General features: G+C 50.5%; 1 protein-coding gene across 3 annotated transcripts in view; it reads right to left on the reverse strand.

The window, feature by feature from the left end:
• Positions 1 to 8266: 8266 nt before the first annotated feature.
• The window catches only part of ANKS6 (ankyrin repeat and sterile alpha motif domain containing 6), a 50748-nt gene continuing 34103 nt past the window's right edge, over positions 8267 to 24911 (reverse strand). For 2 of the 3 annotated variants that reach the window (XM_065908153.1, XM_065908152.1), the window contains exons 13-15: positions 20286 to 20353; positions 17870 to 17986; positions 8267 to 10948 (exon numbers count right to left, since the gene is read on the reverse strand). In XM_065908153.1, coding sequence (XP_065764225.1) covers positions 10844 to 10948; positions 17870 to 17986; positions 20286 to 20353 — 290 coding nt within the window. In that variant the 3' untranslated portion in view covers positions 8267 to 10843. The remainder of the gene's footprint in view (positions 10949 to 17869; positions 17987 to 20285; positions 20354 to 24911) is intronic. The other variant, XM_065908154.1, reaches the window with a different exon arrangement.

The raw sequence follows: 24911 nt of genomic DNA on the forward strand, positions 1-24911 counted from the left end.
ACTTCTGGGCACATATCCAGAAAAGATGAAAACTCAAATTCAAAATGATACATGTACCCCTATGTTCATGACAGCACTATTTATAATTGCTAAGACATGGAAGCAATCTGAATGTCCACCAACAGATGAATAGCTAAAGAAGACGTGTGTATACATATACAGTAGAATGTGACTCGGTCATTAAAAATGAACGAAACATGCCTTTTGCAGCAACATGGATGGGCCTAGAGATGATCACACTCAGTGAAGTAAATCAGACAAACACCATGTGATATCCGTGATATGTGGAATCTAAAATATGATACAAATGAATTTATCTACAAAAGAGAAACAGACTCACAGACAAGAGAAACTGATGGTTATCAAAGAGGAAAGGAGGAAGGAGGGATACATTAGGAGTTTGGGATTAGCAGATATAAGCCATTATACATAAAATAGAATGTATTTTATGTATAAAATACAACAAAGTATTTTATACAAACAACAAAGTCCTATTGTATATCCCAGGAAACTATATCCAATAAAAGAATATGAAAAAGAATAACTGAATCATTTGGCTGTATACCAGAAACTAACACAACATTGTAAACCAACTATACTTCAAATAAACAAACAAATAAAGCAGAGTGCCATGCCCATAGGCCTCCAGTTATAAACTTAGTTGAAAATTCAAGAAATTAGGAAAGCCCACTGGAAGTGTCAGCAGGAGCCCATTTGGAGGGTTTTTCCAGGTGGGAAGTTTCTATCAGGAGAAGGGCTCCTTATGGGTCACAGCCCCAGGTTTTGGGCATCCTAGAACCCCCACAGGGCTCTTGGGAAAGATATATCTAATCTTGAGGCTCAACAGAGGATGTAAAAAGTCATCGTGTTATATCAAGTACCTCAAAATATACTCACTGCTAACGACTTATGCAATTGTTTAAAAATAAAACTAAAACTTTTAAGTAAAAAATAAATCACCTGTGGCTGATTCATGTTGCGGTTTGACAGAAAACAAAATTCTGTAAAGCAATTAACCTTCAATTAAAAAATAAATTTAAAAAAAATCAATGTGATCCAAGAATGCTAAGTGAAGTGGATCAAAGTGGAAAGAGATATTCCATGAATCTAAAGAATATGGGAGACATGAGCTTGATCCATGGTCTGGGAAGATCCCACATGCCATTGAGCAACTAAACCTGTGCGCCCCAACTATTGAACCTGGGTTGTAGAGCCGGTGCTCTGCGACAGCAGAAGCCACCACATTGAGTAGCCCCTGCTCTGTGCAACTAGCGAAAACCCCATGCAGCAACAAAGACCAAGCGCAGTCAATATATATGAATAAATAAAATTATTAAAAAAATAAAGAATACAGTCTGTATCGTGTGCTTTTTTCTCCAATTATTTCTTTGCTCTGAATTCTTTCTTTATGATTGTAGGTTGCAAATTGAATTATGTGGGTTAAATTCACTGCTATTCAATAATGGCGGTGGTGGTTTAGTCACCAAGCTGTGTCTGACTCTTGCAACTCCATGGACTAGGGCCTGCCAGGCTCCTCTGCCCATGGAATTTTCCAGGCAAGAATATTGGAGTGGGGTGCCATTTCCTACTCCAGGGGATCTTCCCCACACATCTCCTGTGTCTCCTGCATTGGCCAGTGGATTCTTTACCACTAGCCCACCTGGGAAGCGCTAAGAATACTGGAGTAGGTTGCCCTTTTCTCTAGGGAATCTTCCTGACCAAGGGATTGATCCCATGTCTCCTGCATTGCAGGGGGATTCTTTACCACTGAGCCAGGAGGGATGCCCCTTGCTACGCGATTAACAAATGTTTCCCAATCATTCTTTCCATTCATTTGGACAGTGCATCCGTGGCCCTGTCGCAGCTCCATAATCTAGTTCCTTTGACTGCGACCAGCTCAGGGTTTCTGAACGTGGCTGCGCTGAGCGGCGGTTCCAGCAGAGCAAAAACATTCCCTGCACTGCAGCTAGTGAGGAAGAGCTCGCGGGGTCCGGACCCCCCAGGAACAGGGAGAGGAAAGGAGCGATCACAACAGCTGGTGACCTACAGGCCCTCATCCAGGGCCCAGCACAGTACTGAGCACTGGACTCGAAGTTAACCTTGCCCCGGCCTGCGAGCCAGGACAGCCACCCCCCAGTGGATCTCAAGCTCCGAGGCAGAAACTTTGATTTGCCCTCTGCACATCCCCAGGGCCTAGGACAGCGCCCCATCAGCGGGCTTGCCTGAGAGTCCAGGGGTTAAGACTCCCGGCTTCCCCCGCGGTGGGGGCGGGGCGGGGCGGGGCGGGGCGTGGGGGTGCGGGGGGTGCGGGGGAGTGGGGGCGGGGATGGGGTGGGGTGGGGGTGCGGGGGGGTGGGGGCGGGGGTGGGGTGGGGGTGGGATGGGGTGGTGGGATGGGGTGGGGGTGGGATGGGGTGGTGGGATGGGGTGGGGGTGGGGTTGGGTGGGATGGGGGAATGGGGCGGGGGTGGGGGTGCGGGGGGTGGTGGTGGGATGGGGTGGTGGGTGGGGGTGGGGGTGCGGGGGAGTGGGGGCGGGGGTGGGGGTGCAGGGGGGGTGTGATGGGGTGGGGGTGGGGTGCGGGGGGGTGGGGGGATGGGGCGGGGGTGGGATGGGGTGGTGGAATGGGGTGGTGGGTGGGGGTGGGGGTGGGGTGGGGGTGCGGGGGGGGGTGTGATGGGGTGGGGGTGGGATTGGGTGGGGTGGGGTGGGATGGGGTGGTGGGGTGGGGTGGGGGTGCGGGGGGTGCGGGGGAGTGGGGGCGGGATGGGGTGGGGTGGGGGTGCGGGGGGGGGGGGTGTGATGGGGTGGGGGCGGGGTGGGGGTGGGATGGGGTGGTGGGTGGGGGTGGGGGGAGTTGGGGGTGGGGTGGTGGGATGGGGTGGGGTGGGGGTGCGGGGGGTGCGGGGGAGTGGGGGCGGGGGTGGGGGTGGGATGGGGGTGGGATGGGGTGGTGGGATGGGGTGGGGGTGGGGGTGGGGGTGGGGGTGGGGGTGCGGGGGGGGTGTGATGGGTTGGGGTGGTGGGATGGGGTGGTGGGTGGGGGTGGGGGTGGGGTGGGGTGCGGGGTTGTGTGGGGAATCTAAGATCCCGCTTGCCGCGTCGTGCGGCAAACAACGACAACAACAAAATCCCACAGACGTCGCTTACCTGAGGAAGCCGCCATCGCGCACACGACAGGCGGCACGCCTGCCGCCTCAGGTGGCCTGACAGACACTCCCCCAGCGCACTCCCTGTGACTCGGGCTCTCGGCCACTGTCCCTTCTGAAGAGTCAGTGAAGTTCGCTTCCCCGGACACCACCTCGCCAGTGAAGCGAACCTCCAGAAGCTTCAGGAACTCGGGAGTACCGTCTCCGGCTCCAGGTTCTCCATTACGGCTCAGGCGCCTCTCCACACACGCGCCGCCTCACACTCCTCGCGCGCAGCTCCCAGGCCCGCCTCGGCAGGCGCGCACGCTGAGGACACGCTGGCCTGCGGCGCCGCGCTCGGGCCACGGCCTGGCGGCGGGCCCCTGCGGCAGGGCGGGGGACGCGGAACCGGCCTCCTCACCGGACGCGCGGAGGCTGGTGGTGGAAGCGGGCCTCGGGGCACCCTGGGGCCTGTCGGCGGCTGAGTGTCCAGGCCGGCGCTGTGACTCAAAGGGAGTGTTTCTTATTGTGAGCAAAGTGTAGACAATCGTTCTGTGGAAGGAACTACGGACAAGTGAAGCAGAGAAGCCCCGAGGCCCGTGCACATGGGAAACGGGGCCAAGAGAAGAGGCTGGGGGGCAAGGGAGCACGCCGTCCGCAGGGGGCAGCCCGCCTTCGCAGGGGGTCGCTGCCCCGGAGCCCGAGGCGGCCCCAGCTCCTTCCTGCGTGTTCCGAGCCGGGCTCTGCTTGAGGCCGTCAGTCCGTCTGGACACCTCTGATGAAGGGGACAGAAAGGTGTGTGCACACACGGGCAGAGGGGAGGGAGCAAGACCCTCCGTGGATACCTGTCCTTCTCACTGAAGAGCAAGGAAGAGGTGAACCCTGACAGAGCGGTGGAAGACCAGCCAGGTCATGAGCTCTCCTTTGCTCCCTTTTTTAAAAATTACAGCAAAAAATACGTAAAGTTTTACTATTCTAACCATTTTTTTTAAAGTGTACAGTTCAGTGGCACATTGATACACCCATCACCATCACCTAGTTCCAGGGCTTTATCCTGACCCCAAAAGGAAATTGCCTACACGTGAAGCAGTGGCTCCCCATTTCCTCAGCCCCCAAATCTCAGCTTTCCATTTCTATGGATTGACCAAGTCTATACATTTCATATAAATGGAAACCACATCCTCTGTGGTCTTTTGTGTCTGGCTTCTTCTTTTCTTGACTTTTTCAAATTTCATCCATATTGTAGTGTGGATCATTACTTCTATGGCTGAACAATATTGCATTGTGTGGCTAATCCCACTTTTGTTTATCCATTCATCTATTGATGGCCATTTGGGTTATTTCTACCTTGTAGCTGTTGTGAATTGTGTTGCTATGAATATTTACATATCAGTTTTTGCTTGAATATCTATTTTCAATTCTTTGGAGTAGGAGTAGAGTTGCTGGGTCATATGGAAGTTTGATATTTATTGAGGAACCACTTCCCCTTCTTTTTATAGATTTTCACAGACTCAGGAGGCTGGAAAGGACTCAAAAGTGATCTAGAACAATGTTTCTCAGATTTTGGATTTCACACACCTGTAAAACTAAAACTACCATTACCACCACCCTACCCTTCAAAGTAATACAGACTTGTGTCAGGAATAAGGCCAACCTCATAAAATGAGTATATTTCGAGTCAGGTAAACTCTTTGCCTTGTTACTTTTTTTCCTATTACCTCCACCACTGGGTCATTCAGACACTTGCCTGGTCCAATCTGCATCCAAAGTCTGAGTTTCCCTCTCCAGCTGCCCTGGGCTTGAGTAGCCTCTGGGGGGCCCATCAGGGGATGCTCTCCCTTCTAGGTAGCTCTGGTCCCTGGATGTTCTTTCTCATGGACAGTCGGTCCTACTCCCAAGGTCTCCCCAGTTCTTGCTCCCCACTCTTGGACTGCAAGGAGATCCAGCCAGTCCATCCTAAAGGAGATCAGTCCTGGGTGTTCATTGGAAGGACTGATGTTAAAGCTGAAACTCCAATACTTTGGCCACCTGATGTGAAGAGCTGACTCATCTGAAAAGACCCTGATGCTGGGAAAGATTGAGGGAAGGAGAAGGGGACGACAGAGGATGAGATGGTTGAATGGCATCACCGACTCAATGGACATGGGTTTGGGTGGACTCCGGGAGTTGGTGATAGACAGGGAGGCCTGGCGTGCTGTGGTTCATAGGGTCGCAAAGAGTCGGACACGACTGAGTGACTGAACAGAACTGAACTGGGGGTCTCAGACATTGGCCTCATTTCACTTGTTTTGGGACTGGGACCTATGCGACTTTCTGTTTCCCAAATGCTCTATAGGGCTGAACACAGCCAGCATGACACTGACAGCAGAAGAGGTGGAGATGAGCGAGTCCCCCATTTGTAAAGATTCTTAGCAGAAACAAAGAGAATCTCCAAGCTGTATGGGTGTGTGTGTGTGTGTATAGTATTATAGTATTTCATGAACACCTCTCCTCCCCCACACACACACAAAGTTGTGAACAAGCTATAAAGACTGACATAGCTTTGTCTTGTGGTTGGCTTGGCTTATCACAGTTCAACATTTCTGTGTGGCAAGTCAGCAAGATAGCATGGGGAGAATTCAGAGCTGAGGCCTGCATTCAAATCAATCTTCCCCCATTACAGGGTGACCCTGGTGAGGTTAATATGTGCGCCACACTCACCAAATTGGTGGAAACGGGATTTTAAGGCAGACTCATGAGATTATCATGAAGGTGAGGCTACAGAAGTGCCCAGCACACCATGGGCACTTGCTCCATAACAATTCTCACTGGAAGAAATCTGAGCAGCATTTTATACCTTCTATGAGCAAAATCAAAGTGAGAAGACATTATTTAACATACATTTGGCAAACAAAAATCCTTCAAAGAATCAAGTCCCTGTATGGAAAAACAATGATAGAAAGAAGTGTTTGACGGTGAGGAACATGGGGACACACAGCAGGGCCGAGACAAAACAGCACTTGAGTCTCTTATCATAGGATCCGGTGGCTCTGCTAAGGTCAAGCCCTGTCCCAGACACCTGGACAGTGGGAACAAGGTCTCCCAGAAGAGGATGGCCATGGGTCTGTGAGCCCCCGGGAGGCAGTTCCAATGGGAACTGGGAGGGACATTACACGGAAGGGAGTTGGCTCAACCCACTGGGCAGGAAGGACCCTGAGGAGGGGCCCTGGGTGGTCCCTGCCTTAGGAAGGAAGCTGAAAGGGGGACTCACCACCCACCTCCCCTAGGGAGGAGATTCAGTCCCTGGCTGGTCCTGCAGAATTTGGTATCAACTTCAACAGGGAAAGAATCAGGTCTCTTTATATGCCGACTAGGATCTGTCAATTGAGATACAATTATTTTGCCTGAAAAAAGTACAGGTGGTGTTTTACAACACCTTCAGTCTGGGCTGCAGAATCTTCCTAGGAAGGGTCCCAAGCCCTCAAGATGTGCTTTCTTGGAAGGTCAGTATAGATGTCCACAACTGTCTAGCCCAGGCCTGGCCTGCTCGGCAGTGTCCATAGGCAGCTCTGAGGCAAGAACAAACTGAAGGAGTTTCCTGCTTCCTTTTTGCCCTGGATCAGCTCCTGTGATCAGGCTGGCAGGCCTTCCTGCTGCTTTCTGTCCACCCAGTGACATAAACACGAGTCAGCCACAGCTGGAGGGTGGGATCCGCCACCAACCCTCACTGCCTCAGGGCTCCAATGCCAGCAGAGCCACCCAAGCTGCAGCCATCTCTGGCTGGAGGCTGCTGCTCCTGGCCTCGCCCACCTGGCCCGACTGCATCAGTGCAAGCAGGAGTAGGCAGAGGGAGAAACAGGCAGAGAGATTTCAAATCGGCAACCACCGTGGAGATTTCTCACCTCTGCCGAGCTCCATATAGTGTGAAAACGGTCTTCCCCTTCATCTGACCCTCAGAACACTGCCCCCCTGGGAACCAAAAGGGAAACCAAGACTCAAGGAGGGGAAGAAACACAACACCCATTAAGATGCGGCTGAGCCAGAAGCCAATGCTAGGACTGGCTACAGATTCAGTGCTATGCATTTCAAAGAAAAGAACCAAAAATTGGAATAACAGATATCTAACATACCCCCAATGTTTAACCCACAAATGTCATACACTGCCTGCCTTCACACACACTGTCCCAACTGGGGAGCACTCTGTCTTCCCCACATACCAGCTGTGCTGACTCCCCCTTTTGGACCCAGTCCAACAGGGCGATCCAAGCCAACCTGAGCTGTCACCCACGATGTCCTCAGTCGAGCACACACCTTTATTGGTCCTCACGGGCACTTACGTGCTTGCCTCCTCTAAGGTACTGTGGATTCTGAGAGCAGAGGTGAGTGTTTTTCATCTCTGAATCCAAAGCACAAGCAGAGGATGGGCACAGGGTAAATGCTCAGTAAATGTATGGTGAATGAAAAAGCAAATGTCTCCTTGCAAAACTTGCGGCCTCCGTGTAATGGTCTAGTGCTGAAGCAAGGAGGCGGGAGCCTTCTGGCCCCTGGGGACAGGGCTCAGACACGCAGCACTGGCCAGACAGGACACTGTACCAGCCCTGGGAGATGCTGCTCTGACCCTGCAGGAGACACCCTGGATGCAGAGCCCTCTGAGCAGGATCCTGCTCAGATCCCCTCCATCAGAGGATGCCCTCACCGTGATGTCCCACTGCCAAGCAGAGAGCTGCTGGGAAGAGGCAGTTTACCAAAGACCCTGACCCAGCTAAAGGCCTTGATTGCCCCCTGGGCCCACCCCCAGGTGCTGTGAGGCCTCATGACTGCAGTTGCCGGGTCACAGCAGGGTTTCCCTGACAGTGTTCAAGGAACCCGTCTTGCAAGAGTGCTGTGGTGATCAAACATGTGGGAAATGCTACCAGTCATAACTCCAGCGGATAGTGACGGACAGGGAAGCCTGGTGTGCTGCAGCCTGGGCGGCAAAGAGCTGGACACAACTGAGCTACTGAACAACAAGGACAGTATGCACCCCTTAGAGATTCCCCCACGTGTGGAGTTCTAAGGATTCTGAGGTGTATACAGCAAACATTACGCGTCTGGGTTTTGGCCCAGTATCTGCCTAACCTGTTAAACACAGAGCCTCACTCCCACTGTCACATATAAATTCCCTCCTCCTTTATTTTTTATAAAAAAACCTGTTAACATTCTGTGGAAGCAGGGTTTCAAGGAACACACTTTGAGAAATGCTGACGCTGATCACCTCATAGGGCCACCAGGAAGTGGGTGATCACGGTCCAGAAAGGGTGCCAAGGATCTCTCACCAACCAGCCCACAAACTTCCTGGGAGAAAAAGACTCAGAACCACGGAGTCCAGTGAAAAAGACGAAGGAAGCAGCTGCTGTGAGCCTGTTTTCCCATCTGCCAAATGAGAATGAGCAGACTATCCGTCTGAGGTCACTAGATGAGATCTCGGAGGTGCGCGTTTGTGGAAAGCTGACCCCTAGCACAGCTCCAGCATGTGACACAGATTCCATCAAACTCACCCAAGTGACATCTGTGCAGACACAGGACGAAAAGGGCAGAAGAAGAGCAGAGAACGGACACCAAACCTCAGCACCCAACTCAGGGGTCCGTGTGTGTTTTAGGGACAAACAGCCCTACACATACTGATGGGCTCTGAAGATATGAATACATCAAAACCATGAGAACCCCTGGTGCCTCGAGCCCCAGGAGTCTATAAGTCGGCAAAAGCACGGGCTCAGAAGCCCACTAGACCCAGGTCTCAGCCAGTTCCGCTCCTTCCCGGCTGGGGAACTGGCCTGCAGCTCCGCTCTTCCGTGTCTGTGTCCCCAGCATGCAGAATGAGGTTAAACCATGGCGGCTCCCAGGCTGGGGGTGAGGACAGATGACGCTGGGGTCAGTGGCCACACAATATAGGTGCTCAGTGAGTGTGTTTCCTTAGAGAAGGCTGGGATGCGAGGAACATGTGTAAAGGCGTCTGTCAGTGATGTCTAAAACAAAACCTCTTTCTCCAGTCATGTAGGAAGTTGGCTTCTACAGGGGGGAGGATGAGAGGATGAAGGAGGAATAGCACCTGCTGGATCCACCGATGGGAGGGAGAACATGATGAGACTCCGGGAAGCACGGTCATGACTGCCTCTAGCAGCCAGCGGAGGAAGGGGCGCTCATGGCCAGGAGAGGAGGAGATGAGAAGCTGCACCTCCTAAGGAGACCGGTATGCAGCCAAGCGGAGATCACAGCAAAGGTGACGACGCTGCAAAGGCTCCCATTCACTGTGCGTGTCCCACAGATCAGGCACTTGATGCACGCTGGCTCTAGGCACCAACAGAGAAGCCAAGTTACCTGACCCTGGCCACACAGCTCGCCAGCCGCGGGGCTGGACCAGAACCCTGAGCCTGAGTCCAGAGCACATGCTCTCTCCACTTGTCCGTGCTCCCCCTCAGGACAGGACCATCCATTCACATCTTCTCTTGCTGTCCGGGTCCTCAAGGGTGGGGACTGGATCTGACTCATCTCTGCATCCCCAGCACATGGCAGCGATGGTCGAATGAATTACATGCTTGAAAACATTTCAGAAACCTGTTGGACCTAAAAGTCAAAGTCCCTTTCCCAGAATATGACACAGTATAACACTACACGAGCTGATTCCCTCCTGAGGAATGTGGCCTGAGGAAAAATTCCAAATTCGCCTAGAAAACGTGAGCACCTAAGTCCTTCTACAGTGTCATATATAAGAGTCTTCTGCTCCCGGTCAAAGTGGAAAAGCCCTACCGTGTTATGGGGTGAGCAGCGTGGAGTATCAGAGCGTTGTCTTGCCTGACCACAGACAAGGAGACTGAAGGTCAGGAAGGAGAAGAGATTCCTCAAGGTGACACCTTGGGCCCCCCCCTTTTTCCTCTATAAAAGGCTGCCTCTGCAAGAAAGAAAAATGCATTCAACATACACATCCTCAACAGCTGCTGTGCGCTGTCTGCAGCAGGTGCAGAGACACGCTAAAGCAGAGGCCCCACACAGAACAGTGAGGGCCCCGGCGGCTGGAGGAGTGAGATCTGTGTAACGCAGCTGGGAAAGGCTTCATCTGATCGGCAACATTAGGGACCATCAGGGATAAGTTAGAAGGCCTAAGGGAAGCTATGGAAGCATGGCTAATCTTGCCCCAAATACGTGTTCCCCCATCAAAGTACAGAGTTCTGTATTGGGAGGCCACCACCTGAACATGACTACACTCCCAGTCTCCTCTGCATCCAGGTAGGGCCGCGTGACTAGGGGTGGCCGATGGGACATAAGATGGAGGAACCAATGGAATGTGAGCAGCTAACAGCAAGACAGCTAAGAAATGCTTATGCCTTCTTCACCATCCCTTTCCCCTCCGCCAGCCAGAAACAAAGACTCAGAAGCTCCCAGGAACGGCAGAGCCACAGATGAGGAGAGCAGGGTCCCTGAATCACCATGTGCCTCTGCCAAGCAGAAGCAGCCACACTGGACTTCACGGGAGAATAAGTCTCCAACGTGTTGGCCTTTTGTTACGGCGACAAGCATCACCAGCTGCTGCAGCAGGCGGGGGAAATGGGTGTTTCAGGCATCGGGACTAAGGCACAGTGGTGTGTCAAGGCGCTGTGTGTTTCAGGAATGAGGAAGGTCTGATGATGGCGGGAGCATCGGCCATGGGAAGAGGATACTGAGGTTCAGAAAGCTCATGCTGCTGACCACGAGGAGGAGGGTCACGTACAAGGATTGTTTCCAGGGGCCCTGGTGTTGCTGGCGCTGCTCTCGAAGGAAGAGTGGAAACTGTGAATGGTTTCCTGTAAAATCTGTCTCTCGCGTCCCTGTGGAGGAAATTGGAAACAGACACAGAAAGTCTTGTTAAATCTTTTAACCATTAATTCAGTTGACACAGTGCTGTTAACATTTAACTCATACTTGAAAAACCCATGGGCGTCTCGGGGAAAACAAATTACCTAATTGAAAGAGCACTGGGTTTAATAAAAACATTCTGAGTCAGCACCCACAAATACAGCATGCCAGGGCTGCAGAGCCCCCCAAGACGCAGAGGTCCAACCTCCCAGAGGAGGATGGGCAGCAGAACCCAGGGAGCAGGCGTGACTCATCCCGGGTCATCTGGCCCAGAACGGACACCTCCTACCCGGCCCTGCGCTGTGCATATTTCCAGGGAGTTTTCCAGGAGCCGAACTTTCTGATACAGACTCAGAGTCTGAACTGCCTTGACTCCCCCTTGTCCAAAAGATGACAGGTCCGTCTCCACAGTGATTCACTTCTCACCCCATCCCTGCAGACTCCCCTCCTAGTTGCCACCCTTTACCCACACATTTTAAGATGGGAAAAGAGGGGGGATGTGGACATTTCTTTAAGTCCAAAGAACATCTTCACTGAATACGTAACTGAGAGGCAGTGATACACAGAGATTAATAACAGACACTGGAATCAAACAGCCTGGGTTCAAATCCCAACCCCTCCCACTTACAAGCTGGGTTACCTTGAGCTAGGTACTTCATCTCTCTGCGACTTAACTTCTATAAAATGAAGATGCTAATTGTAACTCAAAGGGTGCTGCTGACACTGGGCTGTGTGGGTGGGTAGCAGGAGGCTGGCACGTCCTGACCTCAGAGGGCAGTAGTGTAAATTACAAAAATATTTTTAAACCCACAAATAAATGTGGTCACAATCTAAAGTGAAACAGCCAGCCAGCGGGGGTTGGCTGTGTGACACAGGAGCCGAGCCCAGTGCTCTGTGACGACCTGGAGGGGTGGGATGGGGTGGGAGGTGGGAGGGAGGTCCGAGACGGAGGGGACGCGTGTATGCCTGTGGCCGACTCATGATGATGTGTGGCAGAAGCCAGCACAATGTTGGAAAGCAAGTATCCTTCAATAAATTTTTTAAAAAATAAAGCAAATTAAAAGTGAATAATCTCTGGAAAACCATTCCCTGCCAAGAGTATGGAGAAGGAAAAAAAAACCTCTACCAAACATGACTAGACTTTAACCTTCCTCTTCTCTCATTTCATGGACTGCCCTTCCCAGATCCCCAAGCAGGGACCTCTACTGCTGATGAGGCTCCTGGACACCCGGAAGGGCAGGAAGAGTCTCCCTTCACAGAATCCATCCCAGACACCTGGAAAAGTGCCTTCAGGACTCCATCAACACACACCTAAGGGCTATGGGGCAAAGGTCAGAACGTCAGAGGCGGGGCCAGAGGGCCCAGAACCCCCACTCCACCACTCACTCTGTGTCAGGCGTGACCCCATGCTGCCGAGCTTCTGTGTCTATAATGGGGGGACACACTGCATGCTGGTGCTGTGATGCGGCTCAACCTGAGATAATGAACGGGGTGAAACTGCAAACTGCAGAGGGCTAAGAAATAAACAGAGGGGATGACAGCTGCGTCATTATTAGACCACCTTAGCCTTAATTGCCTGAGAAATGAGGTCAGGGTGAGACAGGGTTCCAGCGCGCGCCTAACCTCAGGAGCGAGCCGTAGATGATGAAAACCATAATCACTCCCTGCATCCACAGCTGATTGAAGATGATAATGATAATTGCCCTTTAAAAACCCCAGGCTTCAAAGGACCATCCAGATAATTCTCAAAAGAGAAAAAAGCAAATGGCCATTAAAAGTAGAAGAAAAAATGTTCAGTCTATCTAGTAGTTAAAGAAATGCAAATTAACACAAGGCATACTTCTTGGCCTATCAAATTAATAAAAATTAAAAAGCAAATGGATAGTACCCAGCGCTGACAAGGGTGCCCCTGGAACTCATATCCACAGCTGGTGCAGATGCTTACTAGCTCTTTCTGGAAAGTATTTCAGGATGAAGTACCACATACCACGATTTAGACTATTTGGCTCCATAATTTCACTTTTTTTTTTAGATATCTATTCTGAGGAGATAATTAGAAAGGCTCATACATGAAGTTGCCCACTGCAGCACTATCTATATAAAGTTTGAATATCTACATATTCAACAAGTAGGGATTAAATAAAAATAATTTTAGTACATCCTATCAAATTTATTTTATTAAAAAAGAGTTCTTAATGACATGGGTAACTGCATATATTTAACATTAAACGCAGTAAGTAGAATATAAAATTATAGATTTAAATTTATCTCAGCCACATAAAGAAAAATACTCAGCACAAAACACTGCAGAGTGATCTTCCCAAATACCAACAGCACTGGCCTCTGGGTGGCCAGATTGTGATTCCTTTGTAAGTTATTTTTCCCTTTCTGGTACTGCATAAATTTAGTACAATGAATATACACAGCTTTGATAATCACCAAAAAATGGGAATGGAAAGAAGCAATGGCTTAGGACCAACTAAAGGTGAAACTCGGGTTATCATTTCTGGTTAACCTTCTCCAACATACCACTTGTTTAAAACTAACAAACTAATAAGCAGACTCTGCTTGTTCCTAACTCGAGTACTGAGCTGGGCTCGTCAGGAAGTCAAGTGGCTTGCAGGCGGAGGGGCCACACAGCTTTGCTACATTCATGTGGCTGAGCCAGGTCTTGGGTGAGGATTCATTAAAACAAATTTGTTTTGGCTAAAATAGTCAAACTTTTTTGATTATGTAAGAAATACATTTTACATCACAACCCATGTAAATTGATGCAACTGAAACAAGCTTTAGTCTTCTCACCTGCAGAGAATGTTGATATTTTCTACTCTATTCTACTTCCCTTGTTAAAATGCTGCTCGTGAACTACTAAAAAATTGATTCCACACGCCCCCAGTGTGTGTGGACTGCAGCTAGAAAGACATGGGGGTGAGGGGCAAGGAGAGCTGGGCTTATCCTCTCCCGCGTGTCCCGAGTTCTCAGATACGTACAGCGCATTTGAACCACAGTGGGTACTCTCTTGGCCAAGGCTGGGTTTCAGAAGTAAAAGGATGAACGTTAGGAGAAGCTCATGCCCTGGAGCAATCAAAAAGACAGGAGTCGGGGTCAGGCGGGTCCAGCCCAGAAGAGACGCGGCCCCAGGCATCCAAAGAGCTCTTAGAAGCTGCACTCAGTCTGGGAAATACTTTGCTCTTTCTAAGAAGCAGCACAGACTTGCAATGGTGACTGAGAGTAGGGAAGATACACTTGCTTTTGTGACATTCAGCTTCTCCCAATCGCATCTTTGCTCTCAGATACAGTTGATACACACGGTCTTCATTTCCACAGGACTCTGTCTGGCACTGCTGACCCTCCAATAATAGGGCTATTATACAGCAATCTGTTCAGATCAGCCCCTTCCCCTTGCACCAATCTCATGGGGGATCGCTTGACTTTGCAGGGTGGATGCTGCCTGTGGGGAGGACATGGATGTCCTGGCATGTTGGAAGCACCTGGTAACTTTCAGCTGCAAGGTGGTCAGCGGAGGGCCCCAAGAAAGATCTCTGTTATGGGTTAAATGTTTGTGTCCTGTGTTAAAACCCTACCCCCTCAAGTGATGGTGGTGTTAGGAGGTGGGGCCTTTGGGAGGTGACTAGGATTAGCTAAGGTCATAAGGGCGGGGGTTCCTGTGATGCCAACCATGTCCCTATGAGAAGAGATAAAGAGAGATTTAGCTTCTGTCTACTTTGGGCCACATGAGGACATGAGAAGGTGGCAACGTGCAACATGGAAGAGGAGCCTCACCAAACTTGACCGCTCTGGCACCCTGGTCTTGGGCTCCTAGTCTCCATACTGTGAGAATTAAACTTCAATGATAAGCCACCCCAGCTAAGGTACTTTGTTTTGCAGCCTGAACTATGACAATCACCAACAGCTGTTACTCTGCTTCTCTTGATGGGGCCTTGTTTAGTGAACAAGGAGAAGGGGGAGGCCAATGGATTTGAGAGAAAACTAAAAAAAAAAAGTCCTAGTCTGTACAGACTTTAAGAAAAATATCCTCCTGTGGAGTGGGGCTCAGTACGTCATATCATCCACTCTGACGATGACTATTAAGTTGCCTAAGATGTGCAAACCAACCCAGTGTGTATTCTTTTTGTGATTCTGGACCAAGGAGGCCGTGGCCACAGACGGCAGAGGGGAGGTTCCAGAAGTGCTGGCAGTTATCATCTACCAAGACTCAGAGCCTGGACGCCCAGCTCCAGTCTTCCCACGCCCTCTAAGGCCCTTACCGGCCCTCCATCTAGAACCTCTTTTGTCCTTCCTTTCCGACTGGTCTAGGCTTGGCTCTCCCCACCTCCATCCTCTCCTTGGCTCACACGTCTGGCCCTTCAGGCCTGAAGAAGGAAGGATCCTAACTCCTGACCGTCACTCACCTTGTCCTCTCACACAGGCCTCTGTGTGCTTGACTGGGTTACCCCGCGACCACGCCGGGAGCCCTCATCTGTCCCCTCTGGCCTCCTCTCACACCAGCCTCCTTGCTCTCCATGATTCAGCCACTTCTTTAGCTCTTTTCATTAATTAATTTTTAAAAACGCTTGGCCACATTGCACAGCACGTTTAGTTCCCTGACTAGGGATCGAACCCGTGCCTCCTGCAGTGAAAGCCTGGTCTCACCACTGGACCACCAGGGAAGTCCCCTTTAGTTCTTTACACCACGCATGGCAATGCAGCACCTCTGCACACACGTGCTTCCCTCTGCCGTACCCCTCTCCGACCCCTCTGCCAGGGGGTTCTCATCTTCCCTCAGACGCGGCCCTCCGGCCCTTCCCCGGGGAGGTCTTCCAGGCCCCCCTCCACTGGCAGCTCTCACGGCAGCTTGCCTCTCCTGTGCTTGTGGACTGCACCGAGGCAGGACAGCACCCAGGCCAGGACACAGACACTGGACTCTAACCACTCTGCCACTCGCTGACTGGGTGACTACGAGCAAGTTCCCTGACTTCTCTGGGCCTCAGTTCCCACATCTGTAGGCTGGAAGCAACCGCAGAGGCCTTCCGCGAGGGTGGCGTGAGTGATGAGACGTGATGTGCTCAGAGCAGAGCTGGGCTCAGAGTGATTCTCCATGCTCAGCACTCACACAGTACCTGGGACACGTCAAAGGACAATTTTTTCATGAATAAATCAATGGTCCAAAGACTTCCGTGCTGGCTTCGGGTGATCCACCCACAGTAAGCCACCCTCAGCTTTCTGTTCCCTGGATGAACCCTTCCTAGCAGCCAAGACCTGCCCACCTCCCGCCCTTCATGTCTAAGGCAAGAGCAGAAATGGTGCGGGTCCGGGGGTCAGGGCTCACAGTCCCTCTCGGAGCCTCTGCTTCCCTCTCTGTAAACTGGGGCAGTGAGTGTCTTGGACAGGTAAGCCGAATCAAGGAAAAGACTCTACTTACAGAGCAGAAAAGACCTGCGGGAAAACGCTCAGGCTCACATACATGGGTAGCAATGCCAGCCACAACATCTGAAGGCCCACTTCGTAGCCCTGTCCATGGGATTTTCCAGGCAAGAATGCTGGCGTGGGTGGCATTTCTTTCTCCAGGGTAATCTTCCTGACCCAAGGATTCAATCTGCATCTCCTGCATTGGCAGGCAGATTCTTTACCACTGAGCTAGCAGGGAAGCCCACCCCAGAGCCTACAGACAAGCAAAACAGCGATGACAACAAGGGCAATAAAACCAGCCCCCAGCCTGAGCGGGCAAGGGGCGGGCTGGGGAAGAGCAGTGGGACTGGCCGGGGGAGCTGCCTCCATACAGATTCGCCCTCCCCATCCCCAGCTCTGCTCCTGGGCTGAACAAGGGAACTGTGAGGGTACCGGTTGCCCAAATTAACCAAGGACATGTACGTGGAGTGATCTGCGAATGACAAGATGCTACACGGATGTTCACTTGCCATCGTCACTACAGGTCCGATCAATATTTCTGTGCCTACCCGGCAACATATAGACAGAACCATAAAACGGTCAGTCTCTGACATAACCTCGTGTTGTGGAACACAGCCTGAGGAACAAAACAGCAGGAGAAAAAGCATAAAGGCAGGGAGGTCCATCCTGATACTGTTTATAATGGAAACATCCCATTGCTGCCCAGCGAGTGAGGAGCTATAAGGCAAAGTGTGAAGGAGCATCATGTAAGCTAGTATATTGGCTTGGCCAAAAACTTTGTTTGGGTTTTTCAGTACGCTGCTATGGAATACGGGACAAAAACTCCAGCCCCCAGTAGAAGAAAAGGCAGAAGGCAGAGGAACGTGAGCAGCCCAAGAGCAACTGCACGGCCGCAGCGACCGGCGCCTCGCTCCTGCGTTTTGTCCGCTTTTTGCACACGCGCCTTTGGGTGAGTGGGTGGGTGGGGGCGTTGCTAATCTTTAGCTTTAAAGCTGACAACAGAAGTGCAGGGGCCAAAAGTGCCAACAGTGACTGGCAGATCTCTGAGCATCTCGGTCCTGGCAGTCAGCCCACCACCCCCACCCTCCAGACCAGAGAGCTAGACTCAGAGAGGGGTGCGACTTGCCCAGGGTCACTGTAAGTGGAGGAGCTGGGTCAGCCTGACCTGGGGGCCTGTCTTCATCAACTTCCACTGTGCTCCAGAGGGCAAAACCCAGCCCTGCGCGTTGAGATGACTGGAGGGAATATTTAGGCCAGGTCCAAAGAGAAACCATCCTATGAGAAGAGAGGCCTGGGAAAGGAACGGACATACTGGCAGGCAGTGACCCGCTGGCCATGAGAAGTGTGTGAGCGGGGCCAGCATCCACCAGGTATGCGGGGGAGACAAAATCAGACCACGAAGGTCCCTGGAACACCAGGGCCACGGATCCGAGTGACGCTCTCGGCTGTCTGAGGCAGAAAGAAAAAGAGACTGGGAACAATACCTTGCCTGCGTTCAGCTCAGAAATCGCTGCCAAGATCTGCTGCCTGGATCCGTCTGTCTTAATACCCAGCTCCTTCAGGTCCCCGTCGGTGAGCGTGAGGAAGGCTTCCATATCCACCTGGGCAGAGAGAGGGGGGTTTGCTGCCATCTGCTCGGTGCCACCCCTCTTTTCTCCCAACCACAACCGGACTATCGCGATTATGAGCTATCAGTGCTTACTAGTAGTGAATTAATGATGATTCACTAATTTCAATTCCCGGCTTTATGCTGAATGTTTACTTGAAAATATCATTAAAAATAAGCTCTCCTCAGCTCTCACCCTGGAATGTTTAGAAGTGCATTCTGAAAAGACTCTGAAAACAAAATAAGTGAGGGAAGTCTCTGAGACGGTAATCTGGGTGACCAGGGAGGTAGAAAGCCAAGTCCTGCTGATAGAAAGTTCATCGCAACGTCGCTGCACTTCGAACACAACAGGAGGCCGCACAGATCATGCGAGTGTACGGCAGTGCTCACCGCGGCCACCCCCAAGGCCAAGGGAGGTGCCGACTGTGGGAAGGCAGAGTGAGAAAACGGACAAGCAGAAGCAATAAGGGCAAGAAGGACTGGAGAACCGAGGCAGAGAAGGGCTCAGAAAACGGGCATCTCAGAGCTGCTCCATCCCTGGTTTTTACCGGAGAAATTCTCACATTCCTGGCATCCCTGCCGGGGCCTCAGCGCCAGGAGAAATTTCCTCCCTTTCTGTCAATTTTCATTTTACTTTCCTGGATTAAAAAAAAAAAATCTTGAACCAAGGTTGAGTCAGTGGGGAAGGGTCTGCTCCCGTACCAAACACCATGCTCTCTCTGAGATGCAGAGAGGGCCCCTCTGATAACGATAAGCTCCCTGCATCTCTCTGGGGCTTTACAGACCACCAGGCATGACAGGCTGAAGGAACAGGTGACGTGGTTTTGATGGAAAACACCTGCCCCCTGACCCTGCTGGACCCTCCCCTCCCCCCACCATCCCAGCCCGCGTGTGGGTCCCCGCGGCCAGCTCCTCAGAAAGCATGGAACACATGAAATAAAAGCAGGCAGCCATCTGCAAACAGGAAAGATTATTTTTTACAACGAGAAAAACTGCCCCTGAAGCTTACAGCATTGAGAAGGCAGGAAGGACAGACTGGATAGTGCAGAAAAGCAAAAAAAGGAAGAAAGTCATGGCACCCCTGACTTCTTCTTGAACCAAAACACAAGCTCCTTAACTGGGCCTCAAGCTTGCCGGAGACAAGGTGGGATTCTCACACCACATTAACTGTGACCGTTGTCGTGTACTCAACCGGGCACTGGAATGTTCTAAGCCTGTGACTGTTCCCTAGTAGCTAATAGGCCCACTGAGGAGTTTTATTTCGCTGACAGTAAAAATTTTAACATCTTATTGAGATGTAATTCACTTACCATACAATTCACCCATTTAAAGTGTACAACTCAATGATTTTTTAGTACAGAGTTGCACAATCGTCACCACACTTAATTTTAGAGCATTTTCATCACCCCAAAAAAGAAAACCCATACTCATTAGCAATCACTCCCATTCTCTCCTCCCCACATTCCCTGGCAACCACTAATCTACTTTCTGTCTCTACAGATTTGCCTATTCTGGACATTGCATATAAATGGAGTCATACCATATGTGGCCTTTTGTGACTAACTCCTTTCACTTAGCACAGTGTCTTCAAGGCTCATCTGTTTTGCAGAGTGTATCAGTACTTCTTTCTTTTTAATGGCCAAGCTACATTCCAAGGTAGAGTGATAACACATTTTATTTATTTATTCATCAATTGATGGGCATTTGGACTATCTCTGCCTTTTGGCTATTATGAATAGCGCTACTGTGAACACTGTTTGAATGTATGCTTTCAATTACTGTGGGTATATACCCACCTACGAGTGGGATTACTGGGTCATATGGTAATTCTCTTCAACATTTTGAGAAACTGCCAAACTGCAGAACAGTAATTTTTAAGAACATGATTCTGAGTGCTTTTAGGATTGTGAGTGTGAGCAAACAGGAATTCTCTTAGATTAATAGACACTTTATGTCCAGATACTTAACACAGATTCATTAGAGTCTGCTTTTAATCTACTTTAAACCTAAAAACTGGCTAGGCAATCCCCTTCAACTAAAGGAGAACAGAACAGACACAAACTTTGCTACAGAGAGCAGAGCTCAAAGTTACAAAATTTTATTACAACAAAACAAGCCATGAGGTCCCCAGGATTTCACTGCTATGAATGAACCAAATGTGCTGAACACAAATTCTATTTCTTCAGCCATCTCAATGAAAAAGATCAACCCAGGCTTAAAGAATGACAACCTACATATTTAGACAACTGTTTTATGCTAAGATTTAAGTGGACACTCAAAAAGAATATTCTTACCTCTTGCTCCTCAAAAATGGGCTGATATTTCTCAAGTGATAATTTCTTAAGGATTCCAGTCAGTTCATCTTCAAGAGGGAAAGAATGTAAAATAAGATATTTTAGAATTTGGTAAGATTGCCTCAAGTGTGGTCTTCAAACTTTCATAAAGTCGTGGTAATCTTTTTTCAAATGAAATTCTACAAGAAGCCCTGACAGAGAAGACAGGACTGCACTGCACCCCTGGGGTGCGGCTGCCGGTGGGTCTCGAGCTGCGTGCTGGTCATACTCCTCCCCCAGGGCAGGCCTCCAGCGTCCCCCAAACCCCAGGTCGGGCTGTGAAGGCAGAAGACAGGGCGCTGCATGGCCAGGCTGACTCTGCAACAGCTGCAACCACCAACTTCTCAGAGTCCTAGCTTCTGGGCCTAAAACCCTGTAACAATTTTAAATTATGATTTCTCGACTGCGGTTAGCTACACTTGGAACAAACACTCAGCCTAGCACCCCTCAGCGAGACGGAGAAAGACCTGAGAACAGGCAGCTGGGCTTCAGGGTCAAGGTGTGGTTTGAGCATCTGGCGACTGTGGGCTTCCTGGAGAAAAGGCGGGTCTGAGGGGAACGGGAGAGCCAGATGGACACAGACCAGGGGAAAACAGAAGATCTGGGCTATCAAGTTATCAGAGCAGGGAGGGAGAGAGGGAAGGAGACCAGACCAGCATCTGGGGGGCTCAGAGAATCATCCACTCACACATTCAAAAGGGGTTTAACAGACTAGGTACTGGGGACTCAACAGGGACCAAAACAGACCACAAGCAAGCTGACGGGTCAGCGAGGAAAAACAGAGCAGTGTCGGGGAGGCTGACAGGGGACGCGAGGATGCTGTTTTACAGAGGGTGGTCAGGGACGGTCTCTCAGGAGGCGACGTGTCAGCGGTAAACGAAGGCGCAAGCTGTGCAGACGCCACGGCGAAGAGCGCCGGCAGGATCCAGGCAGAGAGAGCAGCAAGTGCAAAGGTCCTGGGGCAGCAGGTGCCGCTTACAGAGCCGCGGACCGGAGGTTAGGTGGCCAGAGGCCCACTCACTCATCACGCAGCAATGGCTACCGTGCCCGCTGCACGCTGGGAACGCAAGTACCAGCAGGTCCCTCTGGCAAAGGAACTCGACGTGACTGGGAGGAGATGCTGAAGAGGGTGACGGGTGATGCACCATGCTCACCATCAGGCACTCTGGACCGGATACCCATCTGCTCCTAACAACCCCACGAGGCAGACCCTATCACTGCTCCCATAACAGATGAGGAAGGACAGAAAGCTGGTGCCATATCTCGGGTGAGACCACACCACTCGTCCACAGCAGTGGGGATGCAGACCCAGTGCTTTAGCTACCAGGCCTCTGTCACACACCGCTCTGCCACAGGTGGTGAGCCCACGGTGAAGGGCATGACTAAGGGGACAGAGAGGGCAGCTGACCCGCCCGAGGGACCAGAGAAGCTTCACGGAAGAGCTGCTAATGAGCTGTGATGTTATGAGATGAAATGCGTCCCGGCCCACACATAATCCGTTATAGATTCAGGATGCCCACAATGCTGTTTCCTCCATGAGTCCCTCTTCACATCCGTATGCCGGCTTTCTGGGAGGGGGAATATATGCATGTATGTAGATACAAAACTTTACGGCAGGTTTTACTGATGTAAGGATGTATGTGCACAGTTTATATATGATAATACATTACATGATTCTCTGTATTATAAACTCCATAGAGCCAATGCCTTTATTGGATATCAGGCATTTCCCTGAAAGTCTCCACTGATTTTTGCATCATTCTTGTAGCCAGAGCCAATGAGTATAGTTCCTACATGAAGGCTTGCTGATGCTTCTGTTTAGGTGAAAACGTGAGATGAAATGAAACAACGAAGACAAATGTTAGAACTTCATGTGAGCAACTTTGCTCAGTCAGATAAAGGTTTTCAAATCCTGAAAAACTATTTAGACTATTTTCTCAATTTTCAGTGCCAGAATAGCTATAGACATGACACTTTAAAGTTTAACCTGCAAAATCAACTTTGTCTAGATGACATCCAGATGATCAATACAACATTAACTCAAGTCCTGGTAGGTATCTGCTGATTTCCAGGGTGGAAACACATCAAGGCTGATTTCAACCTGCCAATGTCATGTTCCTGGAAATGGAACTGGGAAAGACGCAGAGAAGTAACACATCAGTACACAGTATTCCCACCATAGAGAGACATAAAGAACCTCAGGAGCACAGATGTTAGAATGCAGTAAAAGGTTAGAAAATAATACATTTTTATTTAAATGCCACATACCTTAACATGTAGCATAATCAGCTTAAATATAAGTTCATGTAATTTGACTTATCTATTTTTTTAACACATATTTTTGTTGTTGTTGTAACTTGACTTTTAACAGCTGTGTTTAATTGCCAGCTCATATGTTTTCTTGGGGAAGGAAATAGCAACCCACTCCAGGATTCTTGCCTGGAGAATCCCGTGGACAGAGGAGCCTGATGGGCTGCTGTCCATGGGGTCGCACAGAGTCGGAAACGACTGAGGTGACTTAGCATGCATGGATGCATTGGAGAAGTAAATGGCAACCCACTCCAGTGTTCTTGCCTGGAGAATCCCAGGGATGGGGGACCCTGGTGGGCTGCCGTCTATGGGGTCGCACAGAGTCGGACACGACGGAAGCGACTTAAGAGCAGCAGCAGCATATGTTTCCTATAAATTTAACAATCGGCTCTGGCCCAGCTGCACACTATCTGCTCGGGCCCTGCAGCCCGGCCCCAGGGCCACTCTTCAGGGAAGCCCACAGTGATGCTGCACGCCTTGCTGGTAACACAGGTTTAATCCCACCTTGGGTTATAATCACTTCACGTTGTTATGCAGAGTGTATCTGCATCCCCAGCCCGATGAACCATCGGGACACCAGCACAAGTTATAGCCCCTAGGGCTGCCCCAGCCACCTTCGTGGAACGAATGTGAAGCTTACACGACATCGTCACCACCTCACCACTTCCTTCAGCAGGAGTGAACAGCGGGACACGGCATGAGCAGGGCAAAGGCTTGCCCGTGACCCTTCACCGAGGCTACAGGTTTTCCACAAAAATATCATCAAGAATGGCTCTCCAGTGATGGACTTCAGGCTCTGGTCTGTGATAATCTAATGCCTGCAGGACAAGGGTCTTGCTGCCTCGGGACCCAGAAACCCCAGGAAGCAAAAGTAGGCTTTCTAAGCCAGAGAAGGTAACCTTAAAAAAAATCTGCTCTCAAGTCCTCCTGTTTTTTATCCCAATGAAGCTTTGCAAAGGTTTTTTTCCAATAATGAATGAAAGGGGAGAAGAGAGGGCACAGACAGGGCAATCAGATATCCACTGTCTCAACTTTTTTGGGGGAAAATGTGGGGCACAAATCCCAAACTGAGCCACTAGGAGTTTATAGATTCCTGAGGCTTTCTGAGGCAGGAGAGTTCATGGGCGGGGAATTTAAGATACCACAAAGAAATTCTCTGGTGGTCTAGTGGTTAGGACTCCAGGCTCTCACTGCAGAGGACCTGGATTCAATCCTTGGTTGGGGAATGAAGATCCCACAAGCCACGTGGTGTGGCAAAAAAAGGAGATCATTATATGTATATATATAAAGAAAACACAGAGAGGAATGGGGTTGCTAGCCAACCTCTGAAGCTCTCATAAATGATCACACTAGATAGCACAAAACAATAAAAGCAGTCCCAAATAAAGAGGATGCCCGTGGTAGTGTACATGTATCAATGCAGCACAGACCATGGCCTGTGCGGTTGGTTTCAACTTATCACTTGCCGGGCAGAACCTGCTCTTCACTCCCTCCCGGCAGCTGCAGTGAGACGCCTGCAAACCACACACAGTGAGAATCTCCTCGCCTGCCTGATTCATACTCTGATTGCACCTGCCTGGTCCCGGGCTCTCAGCAAAGCTCCGCTCCCTCCTCTCCCACCCTGCTCCCAGGAGCCACCAGAGGGCAGTTTTTAAAAGGATGAGCTTCTTCTCTCCTTATCATTTCCGTCTTCACATCTGGGACCTCACTACAGGGCCTCCAACTCCCTCCCTGCCGTCTGATCCATCTCCCTTTCCTCATCGCCCCCACTCACGCAGGTTCCAATGTTCTCCCGGTTACACCTCCTGCTTTTACTTGCCCTCCATCCACTTCCATTTTCCTTGAAGGAACTACTTCCCTCCTGCTCCCAATCCACACAATCTGACCCTAACCGGCCCTGGCTCCAAAGGTAGACACACTCTGCCCTTGAGGACACAGAGATCGTCAAGGATGGGCAAACAACCCAACTCATTATAAACACAGCCAAGACAGGACGATGATCTTTACCCGTGGGGTTTTGCCGGAGCTGCTAAGAACGGAGCACACTTTCTACTGGGGTGTCTATGTTAGTAGGAAGAAGCATGAAGATGCAGGGGGTGTCAAGAGAGCCTACCTGCAAGATGGAGTGAAACACTCCAAGGCACATGGATTTAGACGTGCTTGAAGCACACCCTAGATACTTCCATTATGAGCCCACGGATGATCAGTGTTTTGGTTTTGTTTTTGCTTAAATCAGCTTGAGTGGAGATTTCATCCCTTGCAACTGACAGCCTTCTG

Source organism: Muntiacus reevesi, chromosome 17 (genome assembly GCF_963930625.1).
Source record: "Muntiacus reevesi chromosome 17, mMunRee1.1, whole genome shotgun sequence".
NCBI lineage: Eukaryota > Metazoa > Chordata > Mammalia > Artiodactyla > Cervidae > Muntiacus > Muntiacus reevesi.